The sequence below is a fragment of the Conger conger genome, chromosome 12 (assembly GCF_963514075.1).
Source record: "Conger conger chromosome 12, fConCon1.1, whole genome shotgun sequence".
Taxonomy (NCBI): Eukaryota; Metazoa; Chordata; class Actinopteri; order Anguilliformes; family Congridae; genus Conger; species Conger conger.
In genome coordinates this window covers 27,558,020-27,582,843 of record NC_083771.1, presented here as the reverse complement: position 1 = coordinate 27,582,843, position 24,824 = coordinate 27,558,020, and the positions used below count along the sequence as shown (strand labels likewise).

Genomic DNA, 24,824 nt, shown 5'->3' with positions numbered 1-24,824 from the left:
ACGGCACGCACGCACACACATACACCAGCTGCAGCGCGTGCGTGCAAGATGTTGCAGACTCGTGACTCTCGGAGAAGAAAAAGAATCAGTCAGCGATATTTTATGATTGTTTTATTGGATCAATGCGTCTAAGCTCGTTTATCCACGCTGGGAAATACGAGGAACGTGGCGACGAAGCATTAAACTTCTGAATAAAGATGACGCATGACGCCTTCTAACAATGTCTTGATTCTTTCGGGCATGACGTCAGCCAGCACAACACAAAAATGGTTCCTACTTAGTTTTGATTCGGAAAGCAAAGTGATTTCTAACTTTAAATGTGGCATTTTTGGAAAAATGAAGGGCTAAACTGGTAAACTGGCGACAGCTCCAAACATGGAGGCGTGTGCAGAACCTGGACGCAGACTGGTGTGTAGCCTTACCGTATTATTTTATAGCTAGCCTTGGAGAGGGACGTGAAGTCGAAGAAATCTGTATTGTTTGACGAATTTACTATATTTGAAACACCGTATTCGTTTCAGAATCCTTCACGCTGCAACATGAATCCATAATTTGTTGCATAACGCTATGCACATTGATTTGTACATGATTTAACACGATTTATCAATATTCTACACCGTTACAAAGGACCCGACGGTGTGGACATATATTGTTTTTTAACATTTGGCCATTTTCGTGCATTAGTCATTGCTCGGGGACTTTTGGTATATGCGGGAGCAAAATTATTTTTGCTTTCATGATGTGAGCGCGTGGTGTACATGTACATTTAAAATACTCCCTGCAATTTTAGACTACTACAAGACCTATGACTACTATATATTGCTAGCCATATATGCTGTACACACACAGACACACGTGCTGTGTATTGTCACCTAAGATCTAAGGTGATGCAGCACGTGGGAAAAGGACACATTTAACTTGTTTGGGACCGTTCGGTGCATATGAAAACGGGCAGGTGCACAGCCTGCTGCTGTGTTTACTACAATTTTGAGTTAAATGAATGCAGATAGTAATTAATGAGTGCAGGAAAGGAAGACGTCATTTCAAAGTAAAACTGTAGCACTATTAACCTTTACCAGGACCCATACACAGTGAATAACCAAATGCTGAAACGTGAACTGTTAAGCTATGGATTGTTCCGTGACACACATTTTGTCTTTCATTTGCATATGCAGCGTTCCGTCTGTAGGAGAATGTACGACGAAAATGATGATTTGTCAGATGTGGAGGAAATTGCCAATGTCAGAGGGTTTAACGTAGAAGAAAAGCTTGTAAGCAAGACGTACAATTCAAACTACGTCAAGTATATGGACGGAAAAGGTAAATATGACCCCCCCCCACCCCCCCACAGATGTGCAGAGGATCGACGTGGATGGAGTGTGTACTTTCTCCACTCCGATTATTTGTGAATGTTACTATATTCTGAAAGTAACAGAGGAGACTGGGATTTTACCCTAGACATTTGAAAGGAGTATGACCAACATTAATTTGAAACGCTTGCCTCTGAGATCGATCGTAATTTGATCAGTGTGAATGTTGATTAGGCTTACTTTTCACAAAGTTATAGGAATTTAAAAATGAAAAGTAACACCACACGTATTCATTGGAGTGGCTGTGACCTGTGTTTTGCAGATTTCACATATGAATACGTGCAGAAGGAAGCGCTCAGGAGTCCCCTCGTCTTCAAAGTCAAAGATGGATTAGGACTGAGGTCAGACTTTTTGCTGTTGCTATTATAGGCCTACCACGTGTGTTCCGGCCGTGTACATTTGTGTTTACCTTTGAATGTCTAGCTCAACGATTCCACTGTGCAAAACGTTTTTTTTTTGACCATGCTCCTTTATGATTTTATTTGTTTAGAATGCCTGATCCGGATTTTACCGTCAGTGAAATTAAGGGACTGGTCGGTAAGTGCATTCACAAACACAATGTAAATGTAAACACATAAACACACTTTTTTTCTTTAAAAACAAACAAACATGCATCTACATGCATTAGACCTGTTGGGCCACTATAGCCCAGGAATCCCAACAGGCTTCTGTTTTGTTCTTTGACAGAAACGTTTAGTGACACAAGTAGTATTCGCATTTTATTGATACATTTACCAAAGAAATGTAGCTAATGAGGTGTTATTTAGTCTTGGTGATCTACAAGAAAGTTTCAGTGTAATGACATCCCAGTGATCTGTAATGAAGCCCAGTGGAAAAAAGCCTCTGTGTAATGAAGTGTAATTGGTGGACAGAAATTATTGCAGTGCAGTGTGCAGTGGCATGAGGGGAAACACTTGAGTGGGACATGAGCAACGAGGATGTGTGTGTGTGTGTGTGTGCGTGTGTGTGTGCGTGTGCGTGCGTGCATGTGTGTTTCTTCAGTGTAGACATGCTTCTGTAGGTGGCAGCACAGACAGGAAGTTGTATTGGCTTAATAGTGATAGGAAGTGTTCAGTGAGGCTGAAATTGGAGAACAGGGAGGACACATCTGTCATCAAAATCATAAAGGGAAGAACTTGCACACTCGCTGTTATTTTTCAGACAAATTCAAATTAATTTACATAAACTACATATTGTATCATTTGGTGGTCCTTGCAACCGTAGTGCAGTTAGACCATCAACCAACATGATTTGAATAAGACATTTTTTTTATATGTTTCATTTGAATTAATAAAATTCTGCCCTCTAGGACCAGGGCAGGAGACAGTGTATGTATGGTGTTTGTGTGTGTAAATGTATGGTGTGTGTGTTTGCGTGTGTATGGTGTTTGTGTGTATGGTGTTTATGTGTAAATGTATGGTGTGTGTGTGTGTATGTATGATGTTTGTGTGTAAATCTTTGTGTATACATGTATGGTGTTTGTGTGTAAATGTATGGTGTGTGCGTGTGTGTGTGGTGTTTATGTGTAAATGTTTGGTGTGTGTATGTATGGTGTTTGTGTGTAAATGTATGTTGTTTATATGTAAATGTATGGTGTTTGTGTGTAAATGTATGGTGTGTGTATGTATGGTGTTTGTGTGTAAATGTATGTTGTTTATGTGTAAATGTATGGTGTTTGTGTGTAAATGTATGGTGTGTGTATGGCACTTATGTGTAAATGTATGGTGTGTGCATGTATAATGTTTGTGTGTAAATGTATGGTGTTTGTTTGTAAATGTATGGTGTTTGTAAATGTATTGCGTTTATGTGTAAATGTATGGTGTTTGTGTGTAAATCTATGGTGTGTGTATGGCACTTATGTGTAAATGTATGGTGTGTGCATGTATAATGTTTGTGTGTCAATGTACGGTGTTTGTTTGTAAATGTATGGTATGTGTGGTGTTTGTGTGTAAATGTATGGTGTGTGTATGCATGGTGTTTGTATGTAAATGTATGGTGTGTACATATGTGTATACGTGTGTATATTTGCAGGTAGCCGTCGGGCAGTGGACGTCATGGACGCCAGTACGCAGAAGGGCTCGGAGATGAGCATGGCACAGTTTGTTCGTTACTACGAGACCCCTGAGGAGGAGCGGGATAAGCTGTTCAACGTAATCAGCCTGGAGTTCAGCCACACAAAGCTGGAGAACCTGATAAAACGGCCCACAGTGGTGAGTTGTGTGTTGCTTCAGAGCAGTGTGTTGTATTCAGAGCATAGACCGTAGGAAGTAATATGAACCAAGTCCCTGTTACGTCAGCCACTGACTGTCCATGGGCTTGTGAAAAGCGTTACTGGTGCTGCCATGTTCTGCAGTTTGGAGCCAGAGACTGCGCAGTAGGGAAGCCCATGCATCTCCTCCACTAGGCGTGTGAGAGGGATGTCATCTGACCGATTGCCCCTACACTACATTTTCTTGTTGGGAAAAAATGATTGACTTTGTACTTTGACAGTAATTTTACGATTGACTTTACATTGAATGACCTACACTGGAGGCAACCGCAGTGGCGCTGGTGAGCACTGTCTCTCAGCATGACCATGTAATGAGCATCAAAAAAAGATGCCTGGTTTTGGCCACTTGGTTCAGAGAAGCGTGTGTGTGAGATCTGTGGGTGGCCTGTGGCGTTGTGGTTAAGGTACATTACTGGGACCCACAAGGTCGGTGGTTTGTGTAGCCACAATAAGATCCGCACAGCCGTTGGGCCCTTGAGCAAGGCCCTGCATTGTCTCTTGCTTAGTCTAATCATGCGTAGTCTAATCAACCGTAAGTTGCTTTGGATAGAAGCGTCAGCCAAATGACATGTAATTTCACTGACGTAATGTAATGTTCTGTTGTGTGCGGTCTGTGCCATGCCAATACACAGCATATTAAAGAATATGAATCATCATGCATAATGATCCACATCCTGATGGAATAATAAAAATAACATTAATGATGTTCAAGTAGGGAATCTTAGAGAGATGAGGCAATGAAGTATTTGCTGATGAAAGAAACGTGCTTGTGTTTTCAAGATAAGTGTTTTCTTTTGCCATGTAAAGTGAACTTGTGTGTGTGTGTGTTGTGTTGCAGGTGGATCTGGTGGACTGGGTGGATAATGTGTGGCCCCCTCACCTGAAGGAGAGCCAGACTGAGGGGACGAACGTCGTCGCTGAGATGAAGTACCCCAAAGTGCAGAAGTGAGCCCCGCTGAGCAGAGTCCCCATAGCCTGCAAGGGTTCAGTCACAAGGGGCTCATTCCAATCGCTTACTTGATCCTCCCTTGTCTCCTCGTTTCTCCACCACCATCTTTAAGGATGTTCAACCCAAAGGATTCTTGACAAAACCACACGCACATCCTTTTGCAAAAGCTTTTTTTCAGAAGGCGTATAACCGATTGACCTGTGGATCCACCTCCCCCCACCCGCCATATCTGTAATTCGCCTGCCTTCAAAGTGAAGTTTGAAAGGGCGATGACATTCCATTTGCCTTGATTCCTCTGTCCTCATGTTCTTTCCTAGGAGCTAGGAAAGGAGGCAAGGAAAAGAAACAAGGGGGTTTAAGTATGCGATTGGAAAGAGCCCAAGGACCCCTCCACGTCCCTCAGATGGGCTATGCTGTGCTCTGCCCATCTACAGGCTGTGTGGTTTATGAAGACAGGAATGAGGTTATTTGGAAACAGCATTTCTAGTTTTTCAAGAAACGATGCGCGGCCTTGAAGGGGAAAGCGGAAGTGCTGTTTATGAAAAGAGGAACTGATGTTTCGTGGAATCGGGGGAGTGATTTATGGTGTGCTCTGCAGGTACTGTTTGATGAGCGTGAAAGGCTGCTACACGGATTTCCACATCGACTTCGGAGGAACGTCTGTCTGGTACCATGTACACAGGGGAGGAAAGGTGAGGTGTATCTCTCTCTCTCTCTCTCTCTCTCTCTCGTAATGTTTTGGGAGCTGGCTTTGAAATCAGAAGGTTGTGCAGGTGTGAGTCACAGGTGGGGGGTCTGGAGGAACTTGGAAGTCACCATGCTTACTGCAATTTATTGAACCCCTCCTCGTGTATACCTGTCCCAGGTGTTCTGGCTGATCCCGCCCTTCCCTCATAACCTGGTGCTGTATCAGGACTGGGTTCTGTCGGGGAAGCAGAGCGACGTGTTCCTGGGTGACAGAGCTGACAGCTGCCAAAGGGTGGAGCTCAAACCGGGCTACACCTTCTTTATCCCCTCAGGTCAGCCCCCCCCCACTGTCCTTTGGTTCCCCAAGGATTTTTTTTTTTTCCCCCCCAAGGCAAGGGCTCCCAGGTTTACGGTGCAACACAGGGTTGCATGCGCGTGCACAAGGCTGATTCTTGGAACTTTACTTCTGATAAAGTAGCCTCAGTTGATTCACCAACGTTCATGCTAGCACAGTGATCTTTATTCCTGGTCCTGGAGAGCCACAGGTTCTGCTGGTTTTTGTTAATAGCAGCAACCAATTCAGACCCAAGAAGCCAGGTGAGGTGCGTTAACTGTGTAATCAAATACTTTCATTGATCAATGAAGCGCTAAGTAACAACAGCACACCCTGTGGCTCTCCAGGACCAGGAGTGAAGATCACTGCGCTAGCAGCTCATTCACACATACCGTAAAGCAGGTCATCCATCACTCGTAGGTGTTTACCACTCAGTACGGATAAGTTGGGGTAGCGAAAAACATTCCCCAGCAACACTCCCCAGCAACACTCCCATAACACTCCCTGAAACAACGAACAATTAAATGACTGACATATGTACATGACATATTGTTGACTTAAATGTGAAAGTAAATGGGCGCAACCAGTTATGCAAGTTACTTGCCCAAATAAGAACAGTATGGCAAATTATTAATGTTCAGATAAAAATGTTGAGAGAAAAACTTTTTTGTTTTGTAAGATAATACATGTTGCATATTTATTTTTAGCAATGTTATTTGAGGTCAATGGACCCATTTACTTCTAAGCATAGCTTAAATAAAGAATTCTAACAGCGGGCCCAAAAATTCAGTAGTGGCGTTGTGCCGCTCCTGCTATATCTGTGTAGAGGAAACAATGCCGTTTGCAGGTTTGTCACCCCGCTGTTGGTTTGTCTGGCTCTCTCTTTGTTTTGATATCTTTCTGTGCTTCTGGCGGACTGGCGCAGTACTCCGTCTGGTGACAGGGCCCCCTGGTGGCAGAGGGTGTCTGGCCCTGCGGTGGGAGAAGCCCTGTGTGATGCCGGTGTTTGGTTTCAGGCTGGATCCACGCCGTGTACACGCCGGAGGACACGCTGGTGTTCGGGGGAAACTTCCTGCACAGCTTCAACATCCCCATGCAGCTGAGCGTGCACGAGATCGAAAACCGAACCAAGGTACACGCAAAACCCTCCCTCCCACCCTCCTGGGGTACATACTCCCACCCTCCTGGGGTTCGTATATATATACCTGCACATACATGCTTACCTAACTGGGGTTTACCTGATTGCCTGCGCGCATACCGCGCGCTCCATAATGTTTGGGACAAAGACATTTCTTTTCTTTATTTGGCTCCATACCCCTCAATTAAAAATTTGTAATGAAACACAAACCTGTGGCTTAAGTGCAAGTTCTCAGCTTTTACTTGTATTACATTTTATTTAGTGTATAGTGTGTTCAGGGCGGCGGCATGGATGGTGGAGTGGGTAGCACTGCCGCCTCACAGCAAGGAGGTCCTGGGTTTGAATCCCTCTCGGGCCTGGGTTCGGGCCTCTCTGTGTGGAGTTTGCGTGTTCTCCCCGTGTCTGCGTGGGTTTCCTCCGGGTAACCTACAGGTTCCTCCCACAGGCCAAAGACATGGCGGTTAGGCTGATTGGAGAGTCTAAATTGCCCGTAGGTATGAGTGTGTGAGTGAATGGTGTGTGTGCCCTGCGATGGACTGGCGACCTGTCCAGGGTGTATTCCTGTCTTTCGCCCAATGTATGCTGGGATAGGCTCCAGCCCCCCTGCGACCCTGTTAAGGATAAGCAGGTTAAGATAATGGATGAATGGATGTATTGAGGTTATTTTAATTGGTTTCACCATGTTGAAATTACAGCACTTTTTAAAATTTATTTTACATATCCCTCCCATAGGCTCCATAACTTTTGGCATATTCATGTTAATGAATAAATGAAAGTAGTGATGCAACTTTTTTTACGTATCCGTAGCATGCAATGACTGACTGAAGTCTGTGACCAGTAGACATCACCAGGTGCTGAATATGTTCTGCCTGGCCCGTCCTGAGGTGCATTCAAGACGGCTAGCATTCACAGCGAACTATGTTTGCAGCAAACAGTTGGTCCATTTAGTTTGCCACCAACGCATTTTGAATACAAATGGATGTGACTTAGATTTAACAATGCCAGCTCACTGATTTGTTGCTTATCTGTGATTTATTCTTTAAGGTAAGTATTACATTTATTCAAGTGAATTATAACAGCCAAATAATTGGCAACTTTTGTTCTCTCCACATCTTCCGTGTTAGCAGCCATTTCTGTTCGCGGTGGACTACCTTTTCAAATTGTTAGCTAACGTTTGTGGCGAAAATAAAAAAGTTTGAATATGTTTGCGAACGTTAACTAACGTTTGCGATCTTGAACACACCTCAGATGGGATGGGTTACACCTGTGTCTTGCTTCTGTATTTCAGGTCAATGCTAAGTTCCGTTACCCCTTCTTCTATGAAATGTGCTGGTACGTTTTGGAGCGGTATGTGCACTGCCTAACTGGACGCTCTCACCTGAGTAAGGACTTCAGCAGGGACCCCTCCCTCAAAGGTGAGAATATCTCACCTCACAGGGATCCCACTCTTCTAGCAAACTCCTGAAAATGTTCCAAACTGAAAAGACTTGCATTGGGGGAAAGGCAGTAATAACATTTACTGGACAGTAATTGAAATATTTGAATCTTATTATTCATCTGTTGCACAATGTCACTTCCTGTGCAGGCTGATAGCCTGGCTGCCATGCGTCTGTCTACTGCTTCATGATGTGTATCTCTCTGTCTGTCCTACTACATTACGCATGCATCTGTCTACTGCTTCATGATGTGTATCTCTCTGTCTGTCCTACTACATTACGCATGCGTCTGTCTACTGCTTCATGATGTGTATCTCTCTGCTTCATGTGAACTACTAAGTCTCCGACAATCGACCTCTCACTGATTGTTGAGGACTTTGTAGTATCCTCCTCCCAAGCGGCCAAGAATCTTGGGGTGACTCTTGATAACCACCTCACCCTCGCTCCACTGTGTGTGCTGTCTGGTCGCCTTATGGTTCCCTCACTATGAGCACCTGGCTGTCGAGCTGCACGTTCACGCCCGTTTTCCGTTCTGGTTCCCCAGTGGTGGAATGACTTGCCTACCACTGTCAGGACAGCAGAATCCCTCCCCTTATTTTGACGCAGACTACTAAGAACACCCCTTAGTCCTCCCTCCTGATTCCCCCCTTTTCGATATCCCTCTTGTCTATGCCTCTTGTGTGTGTGTGTGTGTGTGTGTGGGTATGTGAGTCTCTCCGTGGGGAAGGCTACATGCAGCCAGGATGAGTGTTTCAGAGGGGTGCAGGGACCTTGCTCTTCCTCATGCTCCTCCTCCTCCTCCTCCTCAGACACAGAGATGAAGGTGGAGATTGAGGATGACTCTGGTGAGATGCAGACACAGGAGGGACTCTGGGACCCCCCGGCCCAATCCAACAACACCAATCTGCACACCAGCCCCGCCCCGGCTTCCGCCCCCCAGGAATTTCCCAGAACACCCTCGCCCACTGTGGACCTCTCGGCCAGATGGACCCACCTGACGCCGTTTGAGCTGAAAGGGCTCACGGTGCTGTTGGACAAGCTGGAGTCCCTCCCCGAAAACAAGAGGAATGTCCCGCAGGGCATCGACCAGCCCAACAGCCTGCTGCAGGACATGAGGGTCAGGAACCACACTCCTAATCAATCACTCACTCACTCATCCCAATCACTCGCTCATTTATTCACCCAACCTGTATCACTCACTCACCCACCCCTAAACGCTCACTTGCTCTGGTAAGTAGTATATATAGGTGTATGTTAGCGGTGCCAAATTATCCCTCTCCCTGCTGTGACCTTGCAGGTGGTCCTAAAAGAGCATGCGAGAGATGACCCCCGGCTGGCTCTCACCGGTGTCCCTGTGGTGTGCTGGCCCAAGAAGACCCTCAAGGTAAGAGTGTCCGCAGGGTTAGAGTATCCCCCAGGGTAAGAGTGTCTGCAGGGTTAGAGTATCCCCCAGGGTTTAGAGTATCCTCCAGGGTAAGAGTATCCCCCAGGGTAAGAGTGTCCGCAGGGTTTAGAGTATCCCCCAGGGTAAGAGTATCCCCCAGGGTAAGAGTGTCTACAGGGTTTAGAGTATCCCTCAGGGTTTAGAGCATCCCCCAGGGTTTAGAGCATCCCCCAGGGTTTAGAGTATCCCCCAGGGTAAGAGTGTCTGCAGGGTTAGAGTATCCCCCAGGGTAAGAGTATCCCCTGGTCTACCCTGGTAAGAAGCTTCTGATTAATGTACTGTTAAAAAAAAAATGAAAATAATGATTTAATTTAATTTGCAAAGAATGGCAGTTTTTATTCCGTAGCAGGTATGTTGTGAATATAGCAGCATTTTTGTCTGGAGTATCTCTGGCTTTTTTGGGATAGGGGAGGGGGGTTGACCTAGTTCCAAACTGCAAGCTGTCTTCTCTCCCTGATGTCTTGGTCGGGGTGTTGTGCTGAATGTTGTGCTGAACAAAATATGGAGCGTCTAGTTTGAATGGGGGGCTCGCCAATCTAAAAGTGGTTTGTGGATTGCGGGGTATTGGGTACAGGGAATGGGGCATTTATGGGGAATTTGGGAGGTGGCTGTAATGTCGAGGGAACAGGGCAGTTTGGGAGTAGAGGCTATTGTGCTGAAATGGGGTTTGGGGGCTGGGGTATGGGATGGCTCTCTCTCATCACAAGTGGAATTATGACTTCTTTACCCTCTATTACCCAGAGAATAAACCATTTGCACATGCTTCAAGGCCGGATAAATCCAGCCCATGCTAATTGATGGGGTCTTGTGACTGCGTGTAAGCAGGGCACCTACAGACACTGTGGGACAGCACTGACTAAAAATATGGTCAGATAACCCCCCCCCAGGCGTTTCTTTGTGAGTCAAACACCCCTCCCTCGAGTGCCATGCCACACAGCTGATTCTCAGACCTCTCCTCAGCCCTCTGTAATAAAACACCATCTGCTTCCCCCTTAATCTGCATATTCCGCAGCACTCGCGTTCCTATTGGCTGAGCCTCCCCCACTCTGCATATTCCCAGTAGCCGAGTGCGCCATTGGCCGGATGTTCTCCGGTGCGTGCGCAGAGGAGAGTTAGCGGCGGCCGCCATTGGCCGGGCCGCCTCTGCTTCTGGGCGGGATTACGGAGCGCTGGTGTGCTGTGAGCGGCTGCTCTGGCCTGTGGGGGGAGGGGCCGGCGCGCGCGGGGGAAGGGGGGGAGGGCTGTAAGGAGGCCCGGGGTGCAGCCATGTCAGTGTACAGCGTGCTGGAGGAGCAATGAGACCGCCACGGCCATGTCGCTGAGCGCAGACGAGGACGAATACGGCTCCGACCCCGAGCAGGTCAGCGCGTTAGCCTTAGCGCGTTAGCCGTAGCCCTAGCACAAAGACGCCTCTGTTCCGGGATAGGGTGTTTTTTGACCGATTTTATATGGGGGCTTTTTTGTTACGTTGGCCTTCGCAAGCCACTGAAAGAGAAATGGTGTCTCTGTGTGTGTGGAATGGATCTTACTGAATCGTATACATGTGCTGAGAAATCGGGCTGTATGTGTTTGTGGGACTATCTTGGTGTGTTTGTACGAGTATATGTACGTGTGTGTGCTGTATATGTATGAATAGTATGTGTTTTGGCGTGAACAGTCAGTATATGACTGAATTTTGTTTTGTGTGTACAGACTGTACAGTAAGTGTGTGGATTTTGTTGATGTATGTGTATTGCTTCAGTGTGTGTGTGTGTGTGCTTCATTGATAGTATTAATGTTTTTGTGTGTGGATGTATACATATGCCCGTTTGAGTGTATTAGTGTATATGTGTGTGATTGTATTTGTGTATTTTAGTGTATCAGTGTGCGTGATTGTATTAGTGTATTTATGTGTGTAATTGTATTAATGTGTGTTTGTATATGTGTCTGATCATATTAATGTATGTGGTTGTATTTGTGTATTAGTGTGTGTATGATTGTATTGGTGTATTTATGTGTGTGATTGTATTAATGTGTGTTTGTGTATGTGTGTGTGATTGTATTAATGTGTCTGCCTGTATGTGACCGTATTAATGTGTTTGTGTGTGTGTGTGCACAGAAACGTCTCTTTGTGCATGCTTCTGCTGTGTATATTTGTCTGGTTTGTGTGTGTGTGCGTGTGTGTGTGTGTGTGTGTTGGGTAGCATGACTGCACACGTGAGATAGTCATACTACCTTCCTTCCCTGCGTCTCTCACAGGAATATTTATTTCTATGAGGAAAAAAAAATATTCTCTGACCCACCCTGTGAATGTAACTGTTGTTCGGGCAGTTTGTGGAAAAACTGGTTTTGTGACCCATGTGTGTGTGTGTTTACATGTTAGCAGGTTAGCTTTGTGTGTGTGTGTGTGTTTGTTTGTGTGCGAGTGAGAGAGAGAGTGTGTTCACTTGTGTGTACTCATATCTCTGCGTGTTAGTGTATGGTTTTATCTTACGTTTTTGTTCTGTGTTTGCCTTGTTAAAGCTTTTTATTGATGTTTTTTAATTTTTTACCTTTCGTTCTTGGTTAGCATAATTAGCTTGCTGTAGTGTGTGTGTGATTGTGTGATTGCGTGATTGCTTGCTTGTGTATTATTGTGTATGTGTGTGCATGTATATACACACTCAGTGATCCCTTTAGTAGATTTTTTTTTTACTTATTGGTCTTCTGCTGCTGTAGCCCATCCTCAACATGTTATGTGTTCAGAGATGCTCTTCTACATTTCAGTTACTGTCCCCTTTCAGTCAGCTTTGACCAGTTTGGCCCTTCTCCTCTGACCTCTCTCATTAACAACGTGTTTTTGCCCGAGGAACTGCTGCCCACTGGATGTTTTTTGTTTTCGCACCACTCTCTGTAAACTTTAGAGTGTTTGAAAATCCCAGGAAATCAGCAGTCTCTGAGATACTCAACCCATGCCGCCTGGCACCAACAATCATTCCATGGTCAATGTCACTTAGATCACATTTCTTCCCCATTCTAATGTTTGGTCTGAATGACAACTGAACCTCTTGACCTTATCTACATGCCTTCATACATTGAATGGCATTAAGGAGCTGGGGTAGAGGTCTACCAAACCAAAGTGGTCACTGTAGTTTCCTTACTCAGGTATGGAGGAACAGGTGAAGCTGCAGTTTGTTCATTTGATGTTGGAAATGGCTCTGGATAAGCGTGTCTATTGTGTAGTGAAATGTCATGTAATGTTTCTGTTTCTGCGCTTCCGTCATTCGCTGACATGTCAGCTGCATCTCTCTTCTGCGTCTGAACGAGCTGCGCTGAGCTTCCTGTGCTGAAGGGGCTGTTTGTGCCTATGTTGCTCTGCCCCTTTAAGAGGGTCAGAGGTCACGGTGTTTGACCAGGGTGGGGGAGGAGTGAGGATGTGGAGGGACATTTTTGCCGGGTCTCTGGAGTCTCCTCCTCCATGCAGTCACGTTACAAAGCAGGGCCTGTGATTACCAGGTACCTCGAAGCCTGGCTGCTGGCCTGCTGTTAGTCTGAAACACTGCAGTTCTACAGATATAGGAATGACCAGGTCGCCCCCCTCTGCACTGGGTTTTGCAGGTGTAACATTAGGGTAGGGCAGGGATCCCCACATACATGGGCTTACTGTAACACAATCATTAAAACTGACCATCCTTGGGCTGAAAAATCTGAATGAATCGATCAGAGACCTAGCCAAAAATTGGTGTGTCAAAATCAACTGTTTGGTACATTATTTAGAAGCGAGAATGCACTGGCGAGCTCAGCAATGACAAACAATGGTGAAGAAGAATCCCTTTGTAACTGCTCAACAGATCAAGAACGCTCTCCAGGATGTGGCTGTAGATGTGTCAGACGACCATCAAGTGAATACTACACCAGCATAACCTCAGAGCGTTCACCACAAGATGCAAACCCCCTGGCTAGCCTGAAGAATAGACTGTCCAGGTTACAGTATGCAAAAACGTATTGTACATTAAAAGGCCTGTAGAGACGAGCCAAAGATCAACTTGTTCCAGAGTGATGGAAAGGGGAAAGTGGGGGGAAAACAAGAACCGCTCATGAGCCAAAGCATACCACATAGTGCTTGCTGGAGTACAGAGCAGTGCTGGCACAGCCCAGCCTCCACACCAGACCATGGGACTGGGTGCTGAAATAGTCCAGCCTCCACACCAGACCATGGGACTGGGTGCTGAAATAGTCCAGCCTCCACACCAGACCATGGGACTGGGTGCTGAAATAGTCCAGCCTCCACACCAGACCATGGGACTGGGTGCTGAAATAGTCCAGCCTCCACACCAGACCATGGGACTGGGTGCTGAAATAGTCCAGCCTCCACACCAGACCATGGGACTGGGCGCTGAAATAGTCCAGCATCCACACCAGGACATGGGACTGGGTGCTGAAATAGTCCAACATCCACACCAGACCATGGGACTGGGCACTGAAATAGTCCAGCATCCACACCAGACCATGGGACTGGGCGCTGTTTTGCTGATAGGATGGGCCCTGGGCAGCCCTGCGGTCATACCCCTGTGTGGGGTAATGGTGTACCTTCTGGAGGGTCATGTACTGGCTGTTGCACTCAAAACAGCCTCCCTGCAGGGTGTTTTTGGACCCCCCTCTCTGGGCGTTTTTGCGCCCTTTCTCTGGGTGTTTTTGCATCTTCTCAATGGGCATTTTTGTGATTGAAAATTTAGCAAACTTGTATTGGCATTTCACAGCTGGATACATTAAGGCTGCCAAAAAGGATGTTTAGTTGGGCCAATCAATCAAATCTTGTCAGGAGTATTTTGAAATGAATGATGAAATGAATAATACTGAACAAATAAACTAAAGTCAGTCACTATATCAACTTTCTCATCCCATCCAACGTGAAATAGCCTATAATTAACATAAAATAACATGATGACTCTCAGAAAGGAGAGTCTACACTATCAGACTATCTCGACCCCCCACACACATGAGAGCATGCTCATTGCTATCATTGCGTGACACCAATGGTGATAGTTTGGCAAAGAATATAATGTCATGCCCCATCTTCATTGTGTTTACCCAATAAGTTCACCAGTAATAAGCGCAAAACAATCCAGCGAATATGTCATTGCACTCTACTGTGGTCAAGATTTGGCAAGCTCACACAACATTAACATTACACATACAAGGGCAAGCAGGTGTGAAAGTTTCATAAGGCAGACAAACGAGTTCTAAAACAACACTCCATGTCTATACGGGGATCAGCATGTGAAGCAGATTGCAAAAATAAAAAGGGCTGTGTGTGTTTTGTTTGTCATTATTCTGTTGTAATATACTCACTTGCTAGACAGACTGGACTGAAGCAGAACTTGGCAAACACTCTTCGGAGCTCACAGGTAGCCTACTCTGCTGTGACCAGTGGCAAGCAGCTATGAAGCATATGATATCTTTCCTTTTCTTGACATACAGTAGCCTCTGCTCAGGTTGATGCAATGCTCCACACATCAATGGGGGCGATCGTGAGAAAAAAAAACAACAACAACAGAATAAAGGCTGGAAATGTTTAATTGTGCACTTGTGGAACACGCTGCTTCATAAGAGACGCTCATACTCCCCCTCTCCTCTCCCCCCCAGCGCCTGGCTAACCGGCCCAAGCTGAAGATGGGGGGCTCGGGGGCGGCGGTGCGGCTGTCGGGCGGGCGCTCCACGTCGGGGGCGAGGAGACGCAGGACGCGCTGCCGGAAGTGCGAGGCGTGTCTGCGCACGGAGTGCGGCGAGTGCCACTTCTGCAAGGACATGAAGAAGTTCGGAGGCCCGGGCCGCATGAAGCAGTCCTGCATCATGAGGCAGTGCATCGCGGTGAGTGTGTGTGTGTGTGTGTGTGTATGCGTGTGTGTGTGTGTGTGCGCGCCTGCTTGTGTGTGTATGCGTGTGTGTGTGTGTGCGCCTGCGTGTGTGTGTGCGCCTGCTTGTGTGCGTATGCGTATGCGTGTGTGCGTGCGTGTGTGTGTGTGTGCCTGCGTGCGTGCGTGCGTGCGTGCGTGTGTGTGTGTGCACGCGCCTGCGTGTGTGTTTGCATGTGTGTGTGTTTGTTTGTATGTGTGTCAGCTCCTGTGCCTGTTGGCTAAGGTACATGACTAGGACCAGGAAGGTTGGTGGTTCAAGCCCCGGTGTAGCCATGTTAAGATCAGTGCTGCTGTTGGGTCCCTGAGCAAGGCCCTTAACCCGTCATTGCCCCAGGGGGCATTGTGCCCTGCTTAATGTAATCAACTGTAAGTCGCTTTGGATAAAAGCATCAGCTAAATAACTGTACTGTGTGTACGTGTGTTTTTGTGTGTGCACTGACCTGCTTCTCCCGTGCAGCCAGTGTTGCCCCACACGGCTGTGTGCCTGGTCTGTGGGGAGGCTGGGAAGGAGGACACCGTGGATGAAGAGGAGGATAAGTTCAACGTCATGCTGATGGAGTGTTCCATCTGCAATGAGATCCTGCACCCCAGCTGCCTGAAGGTGTGTGTGTGTGTGTGTGTGTGTGTGTGTGTGTATGTGTGTGTGTGAGAGAGTGTGTGAGAGAGTGTGTGTGTGTACATGTGTGAGAGTGTGTGTGTGTGTGTGTGTGTGTGTGTGTGTGTGTGTGTGTACAACAAAGCTTGCAGTGTGGAGGTGGAGGAAAGGCTTTCACATGCAGTCCAGGGCTGCCCTCTGAACAGCGGGGGTCACTGAAGAGCGATGAAACTCTGACCCATAACCTGCTGGACCCACCCAAACCCCCAGCAACGCAGTCACCAATCGCACATCACCCTCTGGAGCTACTGGCTCGTCCGCTCGGGCATGGTCCAGTTTTGATCCGAGACCATGGAACTGCTACTGAGTAATGAGTCTCAGAATAAAATACAATACAATACAATAAAATAGAAATTCATACACACGCCCACACACTGATACACAAGTACAAATATATACCAATATGTTATGCCATAATCTACTGCTTTCCTGAATTCAGACCCAGTCTTCATGTTCAAGTTAGATTCGGTATTAGAGAATTAGTTGTTTTTTTGTAATTCTCATTCTGTCTTCCTCCCCTTCTCTGACGCTCCCTCTCTCTTTTAGGTGAAGGATGCTGGTGGCGTGATCAATGAGGAACTCCCCAACTGCTGGGAGTGTCCTAAGTGTAACCACGCAGGAAAGACAGGGAAAGTAAGTATCTCTGCTGGGGAGGGAGGGAGCATGCGGGGTGAGGGGTGTGTGGTATGTAATCAGAGATAAGGGAAAAGTGAGTGTGTGTGTTTGTGAGTGTGTATGAGTGAGTATGTGTGTGTGTATACTGTGCGCGTGTGTGTGTGTGTTTGTGTGTGTGAGTGTGTGTGCGTGTATACTGTGAGTGTGTGTGTGTGTGTGTGTGTGAGTGAGTGTGTGTGAGAGTGTGTGTGTGTGTGTGTGTGTGATACACGCTCAGCAATCGGGGTGTAGTATCAGTAGACCACACTGGCAGCGATAGGCATTAGGTATAAAGTTGTCTCTCGTGCTTTTCCACCTTTTGGCCATGAAGCAGAAACGGGGCCCCGGGTTCAAGTACGCGTCCAACCTGCCGGGCTCCCTGCTGAAGGAGCAGCGGCCGGGCCGGGACATCAAGGAGGAGCCCGACACGCCCCCTGCCCTGCCCTCTGCCCTGCCCCGCAGGAAGGGCGAGCGCGAGGACACGCCCAAACGCCGCCCCCCGCTCCTCACCCTGGAGGACCTGCCCCTGTCCCGACCCGATGACAACCCACTGCGCAAGAAGAGGAAGCTCTTCTGCACCGACCTGGACCCCCCGCTGCAGAGGAAGGTACTGCCCGATCTCTCCTCTGCCCGTTACAGGCCGGCCTGTAGCGTAGTGGTTAAGGTAAAGGACTGGGACACGCAAGGTCGGTGGTTCTAATCCCAGTGTAGCCACATTAAGATCCACACAGCTGTTGGGCCCTTGAGCAAGGCCCTTAACCCTGCATTGCTCCAGGTCCTGCTTAGTCTGTACGTCGCTCTGGATAAGAGCGTCTGCCAAATGCCAATAATGTAATGTAATGTTACCTAGAACCTGTCTGCCACTGGGGGCAGCCGGAAGCCTCGTGGCTGAGGTACATGACTGGGACCCGGAAGGTTGGCAGTTCAAGCTATGGTGTAGCCACGATTAGATCCGCACAGCTGGTGGGCCCTTTACCCCACATTGCTCCAGGGGGGATTGTCCTCTGCTTAGTCTAATGACCTAATGAAGTCATTGGGATAAAAGCATCAGCTGAATGACAGTAATGTAACTATTAGCTTTGGGAGAGTGGGGTTATTTAGGAAATAATTCATTTTGAAGTGATTAAATAAGTCAAAGGCTTAACGGTAAGGAATGTTTTCCAACATTATATTTGGTAGTCACTGGCCCATGGCCTCTGGCCCATGATGTTGCCGCACTCCCATTGGTTGTCCTTCCCCAGCAGAGGAAGCTGGATGACCCGCCCCTCCCCCAGCTGCTGCGGCAGATCAAGATGGAGGAGGAGGAGCAGGAGGAAGAGTTTGGGAGGACGCTGGAGGAGCGGGGGGCGGAGCACGTCCACAAGCAGGAGGAGGCGGACGAGGACATGGAGGGACGGGAGGAAGAGGAGGAGAAGGAGGACATGAGGAAGGCCATGCTGCTCCGGACGGCCGCGGGCGAGGAGAGCGGCCAGTCGCATCCCAGCTCCCCGCGGGCGGGGCCCAGCGGCGAGGGCGGCTGGGAGGCGCAGGAGAAGGGGCGGGGCCGGGCGCCGCGGCAGCGACGGCTGGCCAATAAGGAGCTGAGCAAGGAGCTGAGCAAGCAGCTGAACCAGGAGATCCAGAGGACGGAGCACAGCCTGGCGCAGGAGGCCTGTCCCCTGCTCAAACCCGAGCCTCCGGACGAGCCTCACCTCCTCCTGCTCAACGGCAGCGCCCCGCCCCCCCACGGCCCCGCCCCCTGCTGCTCCCCGCCCAGGGGCCTGCCCATGGAGCGCCACGTGATCAGGCCGCCGCCCATCAGCCCGCCCCCGGACCAGCTGACCCTGGAGCGCGGCGACGCCCACCCCATGCGCAGGGAGGGCTGGATGGCCGTGTTTCACCACCTCACACACGCCGAGCTCTGCGTCTGCATGCGGGTCTGCAAGACCTGGAACCGCTGGTGAGTGTGTGTGTGTGTGTGTGTGTGTGTGTGTGTGTGTGTGTGTGTGTGTGTGTGTGTGTGTGTCTGTCTGTCTGTCTGTCTGTCTGTCTGTCTGACTGTGTGCGTGCGTGCGTGTCTGTGTCTGTGTCTGTGTGCGTGCGCGTCTGTGTGTGCGTGTGTGTGTGCGCATTTTGGTACCTGTGATTGGCTGTGTAAGTATTTATGTCATGTGTACACACTGTATGTGATTGGCTGTGTGCTCATGTAGATTGTGTTGAGAGGCTGTGTGTGCATGGCCTGCTCTGGTTGGCTCTGTATGCATACAGGTAATAGTGTGCTACAGTTTGTAGTTCTAAAACCCAGACGTACGTTAGCATTTTTGAGCCATGGGTTCCCTCGGCAGATGTCCCATTGGGATTTAGATTCCTGCCGAATATAAGGTCCATGGTTAACGTACGGTTAAGAGACAAATCACAAATTCACAAATTCAAATTCAATATGACCATTGTTGTAGTTGTAGAAAATGTAGGAACTTGTTAGCAACTTGCTTTTTTAAAGCACATAACAGCTTAGAAATACACAGTTGAGATATTGACGGATGTCATCTAACTTGTGGAACAAAATGTGAAATTCTCTTAAGCGTAAGTTAAAAAAGAATGGGAAATCTACCGAGGGAACCCACGGTGAAAGAAACTGTCAGTTTGGCCTGCAAAAAGACGTCACTGTAACACTATTGTGATTGGCTGATTGTGGTTCCCTCTGTATGTCTATAGGTTATTATGAATGTGATTGTGATCGGCTGTGCTGTGTTGTCCAGGTGCTGTGATAAGAGGCTGTGGTCCTCCATCGATCTGAACCGCTGTAAATCCATCACGCCTCTCATGCTGAGTGGGATTATCCGGAGACAGCCGGCCTCCCTGGACCTGAGCTGGACCAACATCTCCAAGAAGCAGCTGAGCTGGCTCATCAACAGGCTTCCGGGTCAGTTACACCTCCACACTGCCAGGGGGAGCTTTCACAAAAATACCAGCTATTTTAGCAGCTGTGCATATGGATAATACATTGAGCAGTGCAGGGGTTTATGGGTAATGTATGAAGGATTTATAGCAGGGACTAATCAGGACTGGATTACAAAAGGTAAGATATAGATAGTAAATAGAATGTTTCTTCTGGAATATTCAAGAAAACCTGTCTGAATAAAAATAAATAGAAAAGTGAAAGCACTGATGTATGAAAAGCTGATGTTTGGGCTGATGCCTTCATCAGAGCAGCGATGATGGCTCATGGGGAAGTGTATAAAGCTGATGTTTGTGCTGATGGTGATGTTGTATAAAGCTGATGTTTGTGCTGATGGTAATGGTTTATGAAGCTGATGTTTGTGCTGATGGTGTTGGTGATGGTGTATAAAGCTGATGTTTGTGCTGATGGTGATGGTGTATAAAGCTGATGTTTGTGCTGATGGTGATGGTGTATAAAGCTGATGTTTGTGCTGATGGTGTTGGTGATGGTGTATAAAGCTGATGTTTGTGCTGATGGTAATGGTGTATGAAGCTGATGTTTGTGCTGATGGTGTTGGTGATGGTGTATAAAGCTGATGTTTGTGCTGATGGTGATGGTGACCCCGCCCTGCAGGGTTGAGGATGCTGTACCTGGCGGGGTGCTCCTGGGTGGCGGTCTCGGCCCTCTGCACCTCCAGCTGCCCCCTGCTCCGCACCTTGGACCTGCAGTGGGTGGAGGGCCTGAAGGACGCCCAAATGAGGGACCTGCTGTCCCCTCCCACTGACAACCGGCCAGGTAACCAGCACCCCCTAACACCTACACCCAATATCCAGATAACCAACACCCCCTAACACCTACACCTCTTACCCCTATAACCAACACCCCCTAACACCGACACCCAATATCCAGAAAACCAACACCCCCTAACACCTACACCTATTAACCAGGTAACCAACACCCCCTAACACCTACATCCAATATCCAGATAACCAACACCCCTTAACACCTACACCTATTACCCCAATAACCAACACCCCCTAACACCTACACCTATTACCCAGGTAACCAACACCCCCTAACACCTACACCTAATTCCCCAATAACCAACACCCCCTAACACCTACACCTATTACCCAGGTAACCAACACCCCCTAACACCTACACCTATTACCCCAATAACCAACACCCCCTAACACCTACATCCAATATCCAGATAACCAACACCCCTTAACACCTACACCTATTACCCAGGTAACCAACACCCCCCTTCCCTAACTACCTGGCACCCAGACCAATCCACTATCAAAATACCACCATGGTCTATTATACTCTATGCGGATGCACATTTTATAGATGCAGTTCTGTTTCAGCAGTATGGTCATTATTGGCTGTGATTGGTTGTTCCACATCAGGTGGTCAGTAGCACTAAAATCATGCTTGGCTGCAATTGGTTATTTTCGCTCAGGTGAACGGTAGCACTATGGTCATGCTTGGCTGTGATAGGCTGTTCCAGATCAGGTGGACAGTTGCACTATGGTCATGCTTGGTTGTGATTGGCTGTTGTAGGTCAGGTGGACAGTAGGAGTAAGCTGCGTAACGTGGTGGATCTGCGGCTGGCGGGATTGGACATCACGGACGTTTCCCTGCAGCTGATAATCCGGTACATGCCGCTGCTGTCCCGCCTGGACCTCAGCTACTGCAACCACATCAGCGACCAGTCCATCAACGTCCTTACCGCCGTGGGCACCACCACGCGCGACTCGCTCACCGACGTCAACCTGTCAGGTGAGAATCACTGCACCATGACCACCAAACAGCCTGTCAGGTGAGAATCGCAACACCACAACCAATCAAACAGCCTGTCAGGTGAGAATCGCAACACCACAACCAATCAAACAGCCTGTCAGGTGAGAATTGCAACACCACAACCAATCAAACAGCCGGTCAGGTGAGAAATCACAGCACCACAGCCAATCAAACAGCCTGTCAGGTGAGAATCCTTTATAGCGCAACTGTCTGGATCTCTTACATTCTCTGTAAATCTGTGTGCCAGGCTCTGTTCTGTCTGGTTTGCCTCCTCTACTCTGTGTTTTTCCATTTACATACAGTGGAACTGTAGTGATACCTGACTAGTCATCGACTTCTCGATAAAGGTGTTGTTTTATTTTTGTATTTTTGTCCAGAGTAGGCTGTAACCCCCCACCCCGCCTTATCTCCCACTCTCCAGTTTGTAATCGAGTCACTGACCAGTCCCTGAGCTTCTTCAAACGCTGTGGCAGCATCTGCCACATAGACCTGCGCTACTGCAAGCAGGTAACCAAGGCCGGCTGCCAGCAGTTCATTGCGGAGATGTCTGTTAGCGTGCAGTTCGGACTGCTGGAGGAGAAGCTCCTGCAGAAACTCTGCTAGTGTCTGGAGAGACCCCAGTGCACACAGGAAGAGGAAGAGGAAGAGGCACTGGAACAGGAACAGGAACAGGATGGAAAAAGCCATGAATCCCAGAAGAACAGAATGGGAAAGTCCAAAAAAAGTCATTTCGGGAGACTGAACCCTATTTTTGTTGTTTTGTTTGGGGGGGGGTTTGTTGACTTTAAAAATGGGGATGTTTAGTGTGTGAGTGAGTGTGTGTGAGTGTGTGTGAGTGTGTGTGAGTGTGTGTGAGTGTGTGTGAGTGTGTGTGAGTGTGTGTGAGTGTGTGTGTGTGAGTGTGAGTGAGTGTGAGTGAGTGTGAGTGAGTGTGAGTGTGAGTGAGTGAGTGAGTGTGAGTGAGTGAGTGAGTGTGAGTGAGTGAGTGAGTGAGTGAGTGAGTGAGTGTGAGTGTGAGTGAGTGTGAGTGAGTGTGAGTGAGTGTGAGTGAGTGTGAGTGAGTGTGAGTGAGTGTGTGTGAGAGAGTGTGAGAGTGAGTGAGTGAGTGTCTGAGGTTGTGCATATTAGTGAGTGTGAGTGTGTGCATATTAGTGAGTATGAGAGTGTGTGTGTGTGGGCATTGCCAGGGAAAATGTGTGTGAATGGCACTTGCTGCTAAAGCCAAGACCTGCGTGTGCTGTCGGACTCGGTTCTGGGGAGAGACCGTCACAGAACATATCGCTTTTCTTTTCTCAACGTCCTTCCAATGTTTAAGTTAAGTTTTTTAAAAATGTGTTTAAAAAAAAAAAAAAAGAACAAAAAAAAAAGACCACAGTTGGTGTTGTTTGTTATTATTATTATTATTATTATTATTTCCTTTTTTTTTTTTTTTTACTTTATAGCATACATTTTGTTACCATGCAAACCTCACATTATGCAGAGATATTTTTGTATGAGAAAATGCCCGGGTTATCTGCAGTATCAAACAGCGGTTTGACCGTATTCAATCTGCATCACCGTTGGACTCTGGGCTGCACTGACCCCAGCATTACCCATGCAGCTGTGTGTTAATGTTACTATAGCAACAGCTGTATGCGTCTGGTATGGGAGTGCCCAACTGTCAGAACAAAGGTATCCCCTTGTTTTCATATTTCACTATGTATATTTTAACATTCAGTCAATTTCAATGTCTTCATACCTGGTAATTCTGGGGAAGAAAAAAAACAAAACAATTTGCACTGTTTGACATGAATAAATTTAGATATTTTTTTCCCAAGTGTATTAGATATTTATACGGGGAGCTTTGTGGGGTCTCCATGTTCTCATCTCTGATGTCTTCTGCGTATTTGAGCCCTTGGAACTTTTCTTCCTCAGTGGAGATCCAGGAGACACTCGGATTGTGAGGAATTTGAATAAAATCCTGCATTTTCACGCCAGATGTTGTACATTGCCATTGGGTTGGAGGGAGGATGAGGGGTAATTAGAGCATGCTGTATATACGAACCACATACCAAAACAAATGTTTAAGCGGTGTAGTAAAAGGAAAATATTTTAGATTGAGTTTATATGTTCTGAAAATATTGGGATTTTATTTTTCTTTTTTTTCTTTTTTACATGTCAAAAAATGTTGGTGTCACTTATTGCCACTTTTTATATATGTTGTGGTATGCTGCAGAAATTGTATGTTGTAAAACGATGTATTTATGCACTATGTGTGCTGAAGTATGCATATATAAAAGTGGCAGTAATTGTTTTGTTTTCAATTATGCATCTTTTGACATAAATGGAAAATAAAGACCTTGTTTTCTATTGAAAATATATATACATGGACTGTGCCAGTTTACTAAGTGGGTAACAGTGGCTTTTAAAGGTAAAAATCCCTCTCATCATTCTCTGCCCTGACCAATTTAGCAATTCCTGAAGATTTCTTTTCCAGTTCTGATGTCGTGTCCCCTGTACAGCCACACGTACTGTAGACACTGAATGCAGAAAGTAACTATTTTCCTTTATTTTCTCCTTCAGCTCTACGTCTGTGTCTTCTTTAGGGGCTTCAGATTCTGCATCCTTAATATCATCTCACATCCGTGGTTTTAACGCTTCTGGATGGCGCACAAATTTGCTTTACTAATAATGCTCCCTCAAAACTCAATTTGAAATCTCCTACTTGGATTGTTTTTTGCCTTTGTGAATTTTCCAGTTGTCACATAATCAGCTTCATTCAAATATACATTTATGAAGTTTGAAATGGACAAACAGCAGTGCTCTGCACCTGAACCTTTTGTACCGTTCCTTTTTGTACCGTTTGTGCTCTGCATTTTCCAGACACCCCCCCCCCCCCCCCCCCTCATCTGGAAAGTAAATGGCACGTCAATCCATCATGTCTATTTAAGGCAGCTACTGCCTTTTTGAAATAACAGAAACCTGCTTTCAGTTCATTCAGGGAAATGAATGGTAATTTTCCTCTTTGAAACTGGTATTTCTGTTAAGTGCCAGAATATCAACTCAAAAGATCCAAATAAGAAAGCGGTAACGTTTGTGTGTGTGCATGTGTTTGTACAGTATGTGTGTGTGCATGCATGTGTGTTCAGTGTGTGTGTGTGTGTGTGTGTGCATGCATGTGTGTACAGTATGTGTGTTTGTGGGGGGTTTGTGTGCATGCATGTATGTACAGTATGTGTGTGCATGCATGCGTGTACAGGATGTGTGTGCGTGCATGCATGTGTGTACAGTATGTGTGTGCATGCAT

The 24,824-nt window shown here is 47.1% G+C and overlaps 1 protein-coding gene across 3 annotated transcripts; it reads left to right on the top strand.

Moving 5' to 3' along the window:
- Positions 1-10: 10 nt before the first annotated feature.
- kdm2bb (lysine (K)-specific demethylase 2Bb) lies at positions 11-23,898 on the top strand. 3 transcript variants are annotated; one of them, XM_061262621.1, is made up of 21 exons: positions 11-408; positions 1,176-1,320; positions 1,633-1,711; positions 1,861-1,907; positions 3,402-3,580; positions 4,478-4,584; positions 5,187-5,280; positions 5,454-5,607; positions 6,626-6,741; positions 8,036-8,162; positions 8,993-9,300; positions 9,481-9,567; positions 15,232-15,456; positions 15,961-16,104; positions 16,705-16,791; positions 17,144-17,419; positions 18,054-18,751; positions 19,551-19,714; positions 20,366-20,527; positions 21,299-21,517; positions 21,960-23,898. In XM_061262621.1, exons 1-21 carry the CDS (start codon positions 376-378, stop codon positions 22,139-22,141), a joined length of 3,633 nt encoding a protein of 1,210 aa, XP_061118605.1. In that variant the 5' UTR covers positions 11-375; the 3' UTR covers positions 22,142-23,898. The 3 variants fall into 3 exon arrangements, with proteins under 3 accessions (XP_061118605.1, XP_061118604.1, XP_061118603.1); XM_061262620.1 differs by having other exon boundaries at positions 16,705-16,792; positions 17,136-17,419; XM_061262619.1 differs by lacking the exon at positions 11-408 and adding an exon at positions 907-1,048 and having other exon boundaries at positions 16,705-16,792; positions 17,136-17,419.
- Positions 23,899-24,824: the final 926 nt, after the last annotated feature.

Excerpts from the sequence above, each read along its gene's own strand:
- kdm2bb (XM_061262619.1), top strand. The coding sequence starts at position 1,001 with ATGCAGATAGTAATTAATGAGTGCAGGAAAGGAAGACGTCATTTCAAA. Across the intron at positions 1,049-1,175 it reads AAGGAAGACGTCATTTCAAA|CGTTCCGTCTGTAGGAGAAT; the intron begins GTAAAACTGTAG and ends TTGCATATGCAG. Across the intron at positions 5,608-6,625 it reads CACCTTCTTTATCCCCTCAG|GCTGGATCCACGCCGTGTAC; the intron begins GTCAGCCCCCCC and ends GTTTGGTTTCAG.